This window comes from Natrix helvetica (assembly GCF_964273705.1).
Source record: "Natrix helvetica genome assembly, chromosome: Z".
Classification (NCBI taxonomy): domain Eukaryota; kingdom Metazoa; phylum Chordata; class Lepidosauria; order Squamata; family Natricidae; genus Natrix; species Natrix helvetica.
Genome location: NC_138554.1, coordinates 140,960,504 through 140,974,194, shown reverse-complemented (window position 1 = coordinate 140,974,194; position 13,691 = coordinate 140,960,504). Strand labels below are relative to the sequence as shown.

General features: G+C 45.3%; 1 protein-coding gene across 2 annotated transcripts in view; it reads left to right on the top strand.

Moving 5' to 3' along the window:
* SMARCC1 (SWI/SNF related BAF chromatin remodeling complex subunit C1) overlaps nt 1–13,691 on the top strand; it is a 72,131-nt gene that overhangs the window by 41,718 nt on the left and 16,722 nt on the right. The window contains exons 22-23 of one of the 2 annotated variants that reach the window (XM_081969902.1): nt 11,454–11,509; nt 12,438–12,549. In XM_081969902.1, the coding sequence (XP_081826028.1) occupies nt 11,454–11,509; nt 12,438–12,549 (168 nt within the window). Of the gene's footprint in view, nt 1–11,453; nt 11,516–12,437; nt 12,550–13,691 lie in introns of both variants that reach the window. The other variant, XM_081969901.1, reaches the window with a different exon arrangement.

Genomic DNA, 13,691 nt, shown 5'->3' with positions numbered 1-13,691 from the left:
CCAATCTCGCTGGAGGCAAATGCCATCTATAAAATATTTTATAGAGGTTTTCTTTGTAAACTACTGCAGTTGTAAATTTATAAATTCTTCCCCATAGTTTTATCCCATTTTTCTAAGTCTATATTATTGCCAAAATTTATTTCCCAGCTAATCATTGTCTCCTTTACCGTCTCTTCCTCCATTTTATATCTTAAATCTAGTAATCATTTTCCTCCCGTTCCTAATAATATTTTCCCTAATTCCATTTGTTGCTCGTGTATTCCATATTGTTCCTTATCTTTTTAAAATCTTGTTTTAATTTGTAAATAGAGCCACCATTCCATATTTATTCCCTGTGCTTTCAGATCTTGTACTGATTTTAGTTCTCCTTTTTCATCTAAGAGTTCTGCATATCTTACCATTTTACTGAGATCTATAGTATTTGGATATGTCATTGCCTCCATCATCGATAACCAGATTGGGATTTTCACATAATGGTCGTCCGTCCGTCCCCTGACCTTAAACAGGGCATCCCTTACTATGTGCCTCTGAAAGTAGGAATGAGATTTATTCTTTCCCTCCCAGAGGAAGCCATGCCAGCCTAGTTGGAGATCATGGCCTTCTAGCATAAGAATCCTTTTATTTTTTAGTTGAATCCAGTTCTTAAGCTATGTCAGGGCTACCACCTGATAGTAAAGCTCCCGGTCTGGGAGGCCAAAGCCCCCTTTGTTTCTACTATTTTGTAGAAGTTTGTATTTAATATGCAGTTTTTTCCCTGACCAGATAAATTTGGATACCATTTTATTTAGTTGATTGGAAAAAAAAATTCTCTAATTTAATCGGTATTGTTTGGAAAAGATAAAGTAGTTTGGGTAGTACATTCATTTTAATTGTTGAGATTCTGCCAATTAGTGATATCTGTAGTTTAGTCCAATTATCCAAATCTTTTTGTATCTGTCGTAGCAATTTATTGTAGTTATCTTCTTTTATTGTAATACATTTTGCCGATAGCCATATTCCCAAATATTTAATTTTCTTGGCCCTCGAAATTCCCAGTTTCTCCTCCAGTTCTTCATTTTGTCTTTTGGTTAAATTCTTAGTTAATATTTTAGTTTTATCTTTATTTATTTTAAGCCCTGCCACTTTACCAAATTGGTTTTTGTCTTGTAATAGTTTTAGTCCAGTTTCTAGGGGCTCCTCTATGATGAATGCTATTTCGTCTGCAAAGGCCTGCACTTTGTACTCCTGTGTTCTAATTTTCAATCCCTTTATGTCCTTGTTTTGCCTGATTTGTAACATCAATGTCTCTATTGAGAGGATAAATAACGGGGGATAGAGGGCATCCCTGTCTTACCCCTTTGGTTATGCTGAAACCTTCTGTTGCTTCCCTGTTTAGTATTATTTTTGCCCTCTGACTCGAATATATTGCTCTGATCATCCTGATAAATTTCTCTCCAAAGTTCATTACTGCTAATTGATTTATAAGAAAATCCCAATTCAGGTTAACAAATGCTTATTGTGCATCAATAAATATCAGTACTGCTTGTTTTCCTGAGTGTATCTCGTAGTATTCTAATATGTCCATTATCGTTCGTATATCGTTTTTTATGTGTCTGTTGGGTAAAAATCCATTTTGGTCTGGGTGTATGATTCCGTTTAGTATATTTTTATTTTTTTCCACCATTATTGTCAAAAATATTTTATAATCAGCATTTAGCAGCGTGATTGGCCTATAATTTTGGATCTTTTGTTTTTCAGTGTTGTCTTTGGGAATTAATGTTATTAGTGCCTCCATCCAGGATTTTGGTGTCTTCGCTCATTCTAGTACTTCATTATACATTTCTAATAATATGTTCTCTAATGATTTTTGCAATTCTTTATCAAATTCTGCTGGAATTCCATCCAGGCCCAGGGTTTTGTTGTTATTATTATTATTATTATTAATTTTTGGATTGCCCTTTTTAATTCTAGCCTCATTATTCTCTCATTTAGTGTTTCTTTGGTTGTTTCGGGTAAGGTTGGAAGATTCTTCTTCTGTAGGTATCTTTTAATGCCCTCTTCTTCTATTTCCTCTCAGTGCTCTATACAGTCTCTATACAGTGCTTGAAAGTATCTTACTGCTATACCTTTTTTTTCTTTTCCTTTTAGTGGTGTATCATCCCTTCATCCTCCTCTAGTTGCTGTATTAATTTATTTTCTTTTTCTTTTTTTAATTTATAGGCTAGCCATCTCCCCGTCTTATTGGCATTTTCAAAATAATTTTGCCTACTTGATCTAATTTTCTGGGCCAGTTGTGTAATTAAATTTAATCTATGTTTAATTATTTCTTTTTCTTCTTTGGCTTCTTGGTTTTGAGGTTCTTTCTGGATTTTATATTCTAATTTCCTCAGTTTCTCCTGGAGCTCTGTATATCGTTTCTTTTTATCTTTGTTTCTTCCTATTGTATATGCTATCGTAATGCTACGCACATAGGCTTTGGTTGTATCCCATAGGTTTTGAATGGTTGTCTGTTCATTCCAGTTTTCCTTTAGGAAAAACGCTAATTCTTTTTCCACATATACTGTACATAGTTCTTTTCTTTCACAACCCTCTGATTCATGGTCCATCTCTTTTTCCTTTTTGCCTCTCCTTTCCATTTGATTGTTAATGGGTCATGGTCCGCCCACATGTTCTGTGTTATTTCTACCTCCTCTACATCCTTCTCCATTTCTGGGTCCATCCACACCATGTCAATCCTTGACTGTGAATTATGGGGGTTTGAAAAGAATGTGTATTGACTCTTCTGTGGGTTGATTTCTCTCCAGACATCTTTTAGATTTAATTCTTGGGCCATTTCAAAGAATGCATTTGGTAGTGTTCTCCTTTCATAATTTTTTTAATTATACGTTTTATAGTCTTTCTTTGGGTCTACCACTGCATTGAAGTCCCCTAATAGACATATGTTGTCCAGTTTCAGTTCTGCAATCCGCTTGTGTGGTTTACTATAGTATTCTTTCTGGTTCGTGCTTGGTGCATATATGACTGCAATTAGTACTCTTTTTTGTTTTATTGATACTTCCAATTAATAATGTTCTTCCCTCTTCGTCCGCGTATACTTGTTTAGGTTTTAGCCAGTCCTTTATATGTACTGCAATTCCTCTTTTCTTTGTATCGGCCAGATGTCATTTCCCTAACTCTGGAGATTCCAAAATGCTACCATTTCCTTTTTTAATATGAACTTCATGTAGACATGTGATGTCCATGTTTTGTTTTTGGAGCTTAGAAATTGTTTGTCTTCTTTTTATAGATAAATGTAGTCAATTTATATTGACTGATATTAACTTCACTTCTTCCTCCATCCTGTTACTTCTTTGTCGCCTTCGTTCCTCTACTTGGTTTTGTTTCCTTTTGGTTTCTTGTCCTCACTCCTTCTCTTTCCTGGACTTCTGTATCGGTCTTCTTTCTGACATCTTGGCCTAGTTCTTTTTCTTCCATCAGCTGCTCCTTTTGGCTTTAGGTTTCCAACTCCTCTCTGCTGTCTGATTCTCCCTCTATGTAATGTTTATAGAATTCCTGGGCTTTCTCTATGGTGTCAATCCTTATTTTCTTATCTTGCCAGGATATTAACATGCCCTCCGGTATGAATCAGCGAAACATTATTTTATATTTTTATCAGTTGTGTGGAGAGGAATTGGTAATTCCTTCTTTGCTCTCTGATTCTCTTTGGTATCTGTTTAAGGATTATGACTTTTTTTTCTTTATGGACCAGCTGTTCGAGAGGACTACAGTATGCTAATCCCAATTAAGCATCTAAGGAGGATGAACATACATCTTTAGTCCTCAACTTACGACCACCATTGAGCCCCAAATTTCTGTCACTGAGTGAGAATGTTTTACCACCTTCCTTACCTCTGTCGTTAAGTGAATCACTGCACTTGGGACGTCAGTCACACAGTTCTTGTCAGCAGATCATGTGACCCCAGGATGCTGCGACCATTATAACGAGTCGGTTGCTGAGGGTCTGACTTTGGATCCCTTGACCATGGGAATGCCGTGACGGTCGTTAATACAATACAGTACAATACAATAGTAGAGTTGGAAGGGACCTTGGAGGTCTTCTAGTCCAACCCCCTGCCTAGGCAGGAAACCCTATACCGTTCCAGACAAATGGCTATCCAACACCTTCTTAAAGACTTCCAGTGTTGGGGCTTAAGTATGACAGTTGATCCAAAGTCAGTTGTTTCACGGCTGTTGTAACTTTGAACAGTCACGAAACGAACCATCGTAAGTCAGGGACTGGAAGGAAGAAAAAGGATCCTGGCACCTTTCGTGAGCAGGTCCCGATTTTACGTCCGTGTCATCGTTTCCGTTCCTGCTCAACCGGCTAATCATTGTCATTCGCATTGATCACCAAGAGAGTTTTATATACCCAATTAATTTATTTTGAGTTTTATACACCTAATTAATTAATTTTTTGAGTTTTATATATCTAATTAATTTATTTCACAATCTCATGCGGAGGTGGCTATAATTTTACGACAGCTGAATAAATGTGAACAAAACACATTTATTATCCTGTGCACTGCGAGGGGAATCCAAGCATGGGTTAACTTTGTCCATTAGCCTAGAGACTGAGTTACGTAATTGTTGACCACGCCTCCTCTGACTAGGGTAGTTCAGTTTTTTTAACTCAGTCCAGCCTAAAGAGACGTAAAAAATTTATCTCTCTAGGATAATAGACGAAGATAACTTCTTATTGTTAGTTTGGATTCCTCACCTTTTGCTTGAATATCTGCGGAGGCAGCTGAGAGCACGGGGCGTTGTCTGGCCATTCCGACGGACACCAGCTGCGCTAAATGACAGCTCCTTGATCTACAGCCTCGGCAAGTTCCTTTCGAGGCTTAGCAAGGATCTGGCGGCTTCAGCGAGACGTCCTTGTGACTTTTGTGGTCGGGAGGTTTTTCGGCGAAAGAGAATGCAGCCGCGTGCTTGTTTGTCTGCACTGTCTGCTGAGAGTCGCTTCGCCGCTTTCCGGTCTCAATACGTTGCCGTGGTTGAGACAGGTTCGCCATTCTCGCGTTGGCTAGAGTGGGCGCAACCCGCCCACATTAGCGTGGTCAGTCCCAGAGTGATTCAGTCGTTCCACCGCTAGTGTACCGTTTCAGAGGTCTGTTCGCCACCAGTCCGGTAGTGCACGTGGTTATCTCTGCCTCACAGCGATCGGATCAGCCTTCGCATCTATTCAATCAGCACTTAGCATTGATATCAGGTCGTGAGCTTGAGCCTTTCAACTCTCCCTTATACTTGCATAATGGCGGATCGTTCTGTATCCGGTCCCAGCGCTGGGATTCTAATTCTTCCTGCTGCATTTGAGGCCAGCGCTAGGGTGGGCAGGGCCACCATTAGGGCCACCAGCCACAGGTCTCGCGCATCTTCCGCGGCTCCTGATAGAGCCACAAAATGCAAGGACAAGGGCAAGTCATAGTCCAAGGCACCTGTGCCCATCAGTAGGCTACCACCAACCTTGCTACCTGAAGGCCCTTCCCGAGGCCCTTCTCTTCCCCTGGTGGGGATCCAGAGCTGGTCTCCTGACCTCCCTATTCCCCAAGGGGTGCCCCCTGCAGAGGAAGGATTGGGACCACAGTCCCCCTCTAGTCCTTCTGAGACTAGCCCGGCACCAGTGCTCCCGCGCCCAGGCCCCTTGGCTACCTTTACTCCCACGGCTATAGGGCTGAGGCCTGAGGAGGGCCTCGCTTTCAGCCTTCCTCCTGAACTTTCCGATATGATATCTGCAGCCATTTCACAGGGTGTGGATGCTGAGCTGCAACGCAGAACCCAGCTCCCTCGGGGTTCAGCCTTGTCTAGGGACTTATCTACTTCCCCAGCTGACACCCCATCACCGCTTCCCTCAGTATTTAGCGAAGATTCAGTGCTGGGTCAGGAGGATGAGGTGGCACACCAAGAGCTCTCAGACGACGAGGGCCTTGCTTTTGGGGGATTATTTCAGCCTACCTTATTTAAATCACTTTTATTTAAGGCCAAGGCTACGACCAACATGGGAGGCGCCACTACCCAGGTTAGCACTGGGTGGGCCTAGATTCCACAGAATGCCTATTTGCAGAACAGGTACAGGAACAGGATATTATACCCTGTCCGAAACTGTTTATGGATGTTGTCCAAAAGCAATGGACACAACCAACATCTCCCTCCACCCAGTAATGGTGACAGGAAACTCTATTCTTCTACACTGCAACTGAACGGAATTCTCCAATTCCCTCCAGTAGATCCCTCAGTGGCGGCACTGGCCTCCCCAGCATTGATTCCATCCTAAATTTCGGAAGGCCTCAAGGCTGAAGACCGCAAGGCTGAGTTAGTCATCCGCAAGACGCAGCAGGCGGCTGCCTGGGTGTTATGAGCCGCTACAGCGACCTCGTTTATTAATAGAACATCATTGGTTTGGCTCAAGCAATTACAGGCCAGCAATTGCGCCCGATGACATACGCCTACACCAAGATGTCAACAAGCTGGTGGCAGCATTGGAATTTTCTTCTGATGCTACCTTCAACGTGGTCAAATTCGCATCTCGAGCGGTAGTTTCCAATGTTGCATCCCGCCTACTCCTCTGGCTTCACCATTGGCAGGCAGACCTACGATCCAAATGGCGCCTGGCTTCCACCCCCTTTAAAGGCGGGGCTGTCTTTGGCGCTGCATTAGACCCTATCCTAATTGAAACAAGGGATAAACACAAAGTGCTCCTGTCGGTCAGTAGATGCACAGACAGGAAACAGCAGCCCTACAACAGATGGCAGTCCTTTCGGGCGGGGAACTCAGGGTATACTGCAGTCCCATATACTCCCCAGTCAACAGGTCTTACGCTCAATCACAGGACAGGACCCAGGACCGTTCTGGTACCAGGGATAGAGGCCGGCAACAGAACCAACAACAGTCTTAGACTTGGTGGCCATTTCGTGGTGCCAACAACAGGTCCTTTCGTAGATACTGATGACTCATACGGGGCTGGCCCTATTGGTGGATGCCTAACAACCTTCGTTCACCAATGGGCAGAAACAACCTCAGACTCCTGGGCCATTCAGACCGTGAGGCTGGGCCTCACTCTGGAATTTCTCACCATCCCCCCGAAGCATTTCATCAAGTGCCCCGTACCCAGGTGTCAGGTAAAAAGGCATCTGATGGACACCATAATCCAACATCTGTTATCAATCAACACCATAGAAGCGGTACCAGAAGGGCAGGAAAGACTAGGTTTCTACTCTATTCCTAGTTCCCCAAAATTCGGGAGGATAGCGAGTCATCCTAGACTTGAAACGGCTCAACTTACACTGAAATATCAGAGGTTCAAGATGCAATCGCTCAAAAGCATCTTATCCTGCTTACCCGGCGATCTGCTGACCTCAGTCGACATCAAAGAGGCGTATCTCCACGTGCCGATACATCCGGCACATCGAAGGTTCCTGCGGTTCCAATTCGCAGGGTGCCACTTTCAATATCGAGCCCTGCCGTTTGGCATTTCATCAGCCACACGAACCTTCAAAACGTTGCTGGCGGTAAAAGCCACATCTCTTCGGTCAGTGCCCATAAGAGTCAATTGCTACCTGGACGACATCCTGGTCCTATCTTCATCCCGGAACCAGGCAGTTCGAGACCTGCAGTTCACAATTGACACTTCACGGCTTCGTCCTGAACTTTCCAAAAAGTCACCTGCAACCAACCACGTCCCTCTTACACCTTGGGACCATCATCAACTTGGAGATGTGCGAATTTTCACTATCTCAGGAGAGGCGACAAAGTCTACACACCCTGGTGAGTCACGTGCTGTCACAGAGGTCGTTGCCACTGGCAGTTCTTTCCCAGCTGCTTGGGAAAATGATCTCTTGTATAGACATTGTTTCCTGGACGCGATTTCATGTGTGACCGCTCCAATGGTTCTTGCTCCCCAGAGGCCCCATACCAGTCACTCGCAAACCAGAGTACAACTACCTTCCAAGGTATTACGGTCGCTCCGGTGGTGGACATCCTCCAAGCTACTCAAGGGGTGCCTTTTCAAGGAGCCAGACCGCATCATAGTGACGACGGATGCGAGCCTATTCGGGTGGGGAGCCCATGCCTTGGACCGAGTGGCGCAAGGTCACTGGATGGCCCAGGAATTATGGACCAGCATCAACTGGCTAGAGCTGCTGGCCATCCGCCTAGCCCTCCATGAATTTTGGGACTTGGTGATGACCAACCACGTATGGGTCCTCACCGACAACGTGGCCTCCAAGTTTCACCTGGAGCACACAGTCCAGGTCCCTGATGCTGGAAGCGGAGAGGCTCCACCATTGGGCAGAGAACCGATTGGTATCAATTTGAGCGGAGCACATATCGGGCACAGCCAACATACAGGCGGATTGGCTGAGCAGGACCACAGTGGACCAGGCGGAGTGGCGTCTCCATCTGGCCCTGTTCCAGGAACTGTCTCACAGATTCGGCCAACCCGAAGTGGACCTCTTTGCGCAGCCTCACAACTCACAACTGCTGAGGTTTTACACCAGGTACCAAACACTAGGGGCAGAGGGCACTGACGCACTTCGCAGCCCGTAGCCAGAGGACCTCCTTTACGTTTTCCCTCCTCTACCAATCATTCCGCTTGTTATTCAGAAAATCCTAGCGGAACAGGCGGAAATCCTCCTGATTGCACGGATGTGGTCACGTCGCCCTTGGTACGCCAACCTCGTCCATCTGTCCGTCTCACGCCCCTGGAGAATCCCTGATGATTGGATACACCTCTCCCAGGGGACCCTCATTCACTCAAACCCCCAACTGTTCCAGTTAGCCGTGTGGCACATGACCGGGCTATCTTGACTTGACAACACTTTTCTGACAAAGTCATCGACACAATCCAGGCAGTGCGACACCCTTCCACAACTCGCATCTATGAGGCCACTTGGCAGGCCTTCTGCAGATGGTGTCGGAGAGCCGGCGCTGACCCGATCAAGACATCCGTACCACTGGTATTGGACTTCTTGCAAATGGGCATGGACAAGGGAATAACGCAGCTCTATCAACTGGTTGGTGGCAGGCATGGCTGTTCGCTGGCACAACACCCAAGGGTCTGATCATTCCTGAAGGGCGCATCGAACCTCAGGCTGCCGGTAGTGCATCGCTACCCTACCTGGGATTTGTCCCTGGTACTTAGGGCCCTCACGGCTGCACCATTCGAGCCCACTCGCACGATCAGTCTCCGATTGTTGACCCTTAAAACTGTCCTTACATCGGTTAGGAGAGTGTCGAAGCTGGCGGCGCCATCGGTCTGCGAGGAGCTCTGTATCTCCCATCCGAACAGAGTCGTTCTGCGGTGGGACCCGGCATTCCTTCCAAAAATAACTCTTGGTTCCACAGAACTCATTCTTCCATACTTCTGCCCGCAGCCTTCACATCCACAGGAGCGACGGTGGCATCATGTTGGTGTTCTCAGGCTGCTCTGTCACTATGTGAAACGCACTGCGTCATTCAGAAGGTCGGAGGCACTGTTTGTGTCTTTTCAGCCATCATCCATGGGGCAGAAGGTGTCCTCACATACCATCGGACGCTGGTTGAAAGCGTGTATTGGCCTTGCCTACGACAGTCAATCCTCACCGGTTCCCAGACGCATCACTCCCCATTCCAACAGGAGTGCTGCTACTACGGCGGCCTGGGCAACGCAGGCCTCAGTGGAGGACATCTGCAGGGCAGCGACTTGGTCATCACCGTCGCCCTTTGTCAGACATTATAAAGTGGACATGTATGCCTCGGCAGAAGCTTCCTTTGGGCGGCGAGTCTTGCAGAGGGTTCTTTCACCACCTACGGCCCCTGAGCAGCCTAGCTCCCGCCCTTGACTCTCATTGCTTTGGCATGTCCCACGCTTGGATTCCCCAAGCAGCGCACAGGAGAACGGCCGTTGACTTACCTGAACGGTCCTTCTATGTGCACTGCGAGGGGAATCCAAACCCGCCCTCGGCTTCGGCTGGTCCAGACATTTGACTTTCGCCTACACTTTCACTCGTATGGTTTACTTACCTCATTGACTATTTCCATTCGGTGATTTTTGTTCCATCTCTTGGATCGGCTGAGCCTTCGTACAAAACTGAGCTACCCCAGTCAGAGGAGGTCAACAGTTACGTAACTCAGTCTCTAGGCTAATGGACAAAGTTAAGCCATGCTTGGATTCCCCTCGCAGTGCACATAGAAAGGACCCTTCAGGTAAGTCAACAGTCGATTCGCTTAAATCTCTTTTTTATTTTCCTCCCTGTTTTTTTAACCTTGGGATTCTGCCTTTCGGACGGACAAGTCTGAAAAATAATTATAAATATAAATACAGATATTATTAAAATATCTAAATATTTTCCATCATGTTTTCCTTCATAACATTACAGAGAGTGTAATGAACTTAACAGCGGTTCATTTTGCGAGCGTTCGAAGTTACGACAGCGATGAAAACAAGGGACTTGGGGGTGGCTGTCTCGCTTAGCAGTGGACTTGGTGACAGTCGTAAGTCGAAGGCTGCCTGGACAGGTAGTCCTCAACTTACAACAGTTCATTTAGTGACCATTCTGAGTGACAACGACAATGAAAATAGAGACTTAGGACTGTTTTTCACACTTAACGACCGTTGCAGCATCCCCGTGGTCACAAGATTAAATTTCAGATCTTTGGCCACTGTTTCATACTTATGACCACTGCTGTATTCCAAGGTCATGTGATCCCCTTTTGCAACAAGCCAAGTCAACAGGGAAGTCAGATTCACTTAACAGCCAAGTTAGTAACTGAACAACTGCGGTGATTTTCTTAAGAACAGTGGGGAGAAAAGTCATAAAAGGGGGCAAAACTCAACATCTCACTTAATGGCAAAAATTTTGGGTTCAGTTGTTGTAAGTTGAGGGCTACCTGCATTAACAAAGGATTCTGTTTTCCTGTCATCGTGGTTGTGCGTTGCTAAAGCGCCAAGTCTCGTTTTCCTTCATAAAATTACAGATAGTCCTTGATTTACAACTGTTCACTTAGTGACCAAAGTCACAACGGCACTGAAAAAAGGGACAGGACCATTTTTCACACTTAATGACCGTTGCGGTCACATGCTCCAAATTCAGATGCTTGGCACCTGGTTCATATTTATGACGGTTGCAGCGTCCTGAGGTCATGTGATCCGCTTTTGCAACCTTCCAACCGGCAAAATCAACGGGGAATCCAGATTCCCTTAAGGACCGTCTTACAACTTACTTCCACGCTTAACGAGCGTGAAGAGAAAAGTCGTAAAGTGGCACAAACTCCCTTAACCAACCTTTCACTCCTCGACATAGGCTTTGGGCTCAATTCTGGTTGTAACTTGAGGACTAGCTCTACCGATCCTTTCTGCATCCTTGATTTATTGGCACCGGGACCCCGGTGTCCATCCAAGGTGATCTACTTGAGATCTTTCAGTACTTCTTGCTATTCAGGGTGGATCTTCTGTCTTTTAGATGGAGCTCAAGAGGACAAGATGGAGACAGACACAGACGCCCCACAGACAGACAAAGTTAAGGTCAGGCACAATCGAATCCCCTGTTGTTGTTGTTGTTGTTGTTGTGGTTAATGATTCTCCTTTCAGATTGAGTGAATTTGAATTATCAGCATTCATTGATACTTGAGCCTCGGAGTTTATTTCATTTTCCCAACTAAGGAACATCATCAGGCTAGAAGGGAAGGGTGTTTGTAGAGAGGAGGAGGAGGAGGAAGGAAAGGATGGAGGGACGGAGGTAGAGGAGGAGGAAAAAGAGAAAGAAAAAGTCTGTGGCGTCCTTGGTGCTCTCTGATCTTGGCTTGCAAACATTTCACAACCCAACTAGGTAATGTTGTCAGTGCTATAAGGCAGTGGGGATTATTAACTCCTAGCACTGATGATGTTACCTAGTAGTGTCGTGAAATGTCTGCAAGAAAACAACCAAGGTCACAGAGCACCAGGGACAAACATTCCACCCCCCACCCTCCCAAACAATTAGTACTAATATTCTCAGGGAACCGTATTGTTTTCTGCTTAAGTAACACCCCTGTTGTCTTCACTCCCGCTATTAAACAGAAGGAAGGATAAATATTGTTTGCCTCCCTAAAAAGGGAGGGAACACCTTCCCTTTCGAAGTTCTGGGTGCTCCACCACAAAAGTTTTTCAAGAAGAGATTAGGCAACCATTTGTCTGAAACGGTCTGGGGTCCCCTGCTTGAGCAAGGGGTTGGACTAGACGACCTCCAAGGTCCCTTCCAACTCTGTTGTTATAAAGCCCCTCTGGCCAGGTCTTAAAGTAGTCCTATCAGGATATGAGAGCTTTAAGTTCTTTCTCTTCTTTCCCTTCCGCTGAAACTCGGCTGCTGTGTGACAACTTGTAGCCCTTAGATTCTCTAAGCCTTTTCTCCTTTTATAAAACAATTGAATTTAATCATCTCTTCTTTTTCTCTTCTAAACTGTCTTAGGTCGAGAGCAAAGGAGATAACGAAATAGACGCAAACAAGTTACCAGAAGGAGATGAGGAGAGAATTGCCGAAAAGGAACAAGATAGCGACGTGTCTCAAGATTCGAAACAAGGTAGAAGGGGTAGGGGGGTGTTTGCTGTCACACAAACACACTCGCATGCACACACAGAGAGAGAGAGAGAGAGAGAGAGAGTGGGGACCATGCAGGTCTTCTCTATTGTTCCAGCGATGCCCCATAAATTTGGCCGGAGCGGAGGTAGTCTCCCCCACCCTCCCCTTAACATAGAATACAGCCGTAAATTTCCTGCCGTTTATTTCACGAGCCTTACAGCGCCAGGCAGTAAATCCTGATTTGGAAACCTTGTATTGTATGCTTCACTTACAGACGCTTTTCATCTCCTGTCGCATTCGCCGGGTCATTAATACTCAGCTAAGAAGTCCAGGCTGAAACGTTAAAGAGACTGGTGGGGGCAGGGGGGGGAAATATTATTTTGTTTATGGCTAAGCTGTCAGTATGGCCCAGATCTGAAACAATGAATTAGGCAAAGCCAAGAAGATTTTGGGGTAACCTACCCTGCTCTGGACTAATGACCTGCCCTTCGCTTACAACAGTTCATTTGGTGACCAAAGTTACAACAGCACGTTTTAAAAAGGTGATTTCTGGTCATTTTTCACACTCAATGGCCACTTTAGCATCCTCGTGGTCGCGTGATCAAAATTCAGACAGTTGGCAACTGACTCACATTTACAACAGTTGCTGTGTCAACCATCCGACGAGCGAAGTTGATGGGGAAGCCGTATCTGCTTAACAACCGTGTTACTAACTTAGCAACTACCGTAGTTCGCTTGACAATGCTGGCAAGAAAGGTCGTAAAATGGGGAGGGAATGTCGGTGAGCGAAATAAAATTTGGGGCTCAATTGGGGTCGTAGAAAGGAAGTGAGATACAGGCCGTCCTCAACATGACCACAACTGAGCCCAAAATTTCCATTGCTGAGCGAAACAGTTAAATGAATTTTGCCCCCAAATTTTGCGACCTTTCCTTCTACAGTTAGCAAATGAATCGCGGCAGTTCAGCTAGTAACACAATTGTTAAGTGAATCCGGCTCCCCCATTGATGATTTTAATCAGAAGGTCACAAAATAGAGTCACGTGACCAGGGGACACTGCAACGGTCGTAAGTATGAGCCAGTGCCCAAATTGATCACATGACCATGGAAACCTGAAACGGTCCTAAGTCCCTTTTTTTTCAATG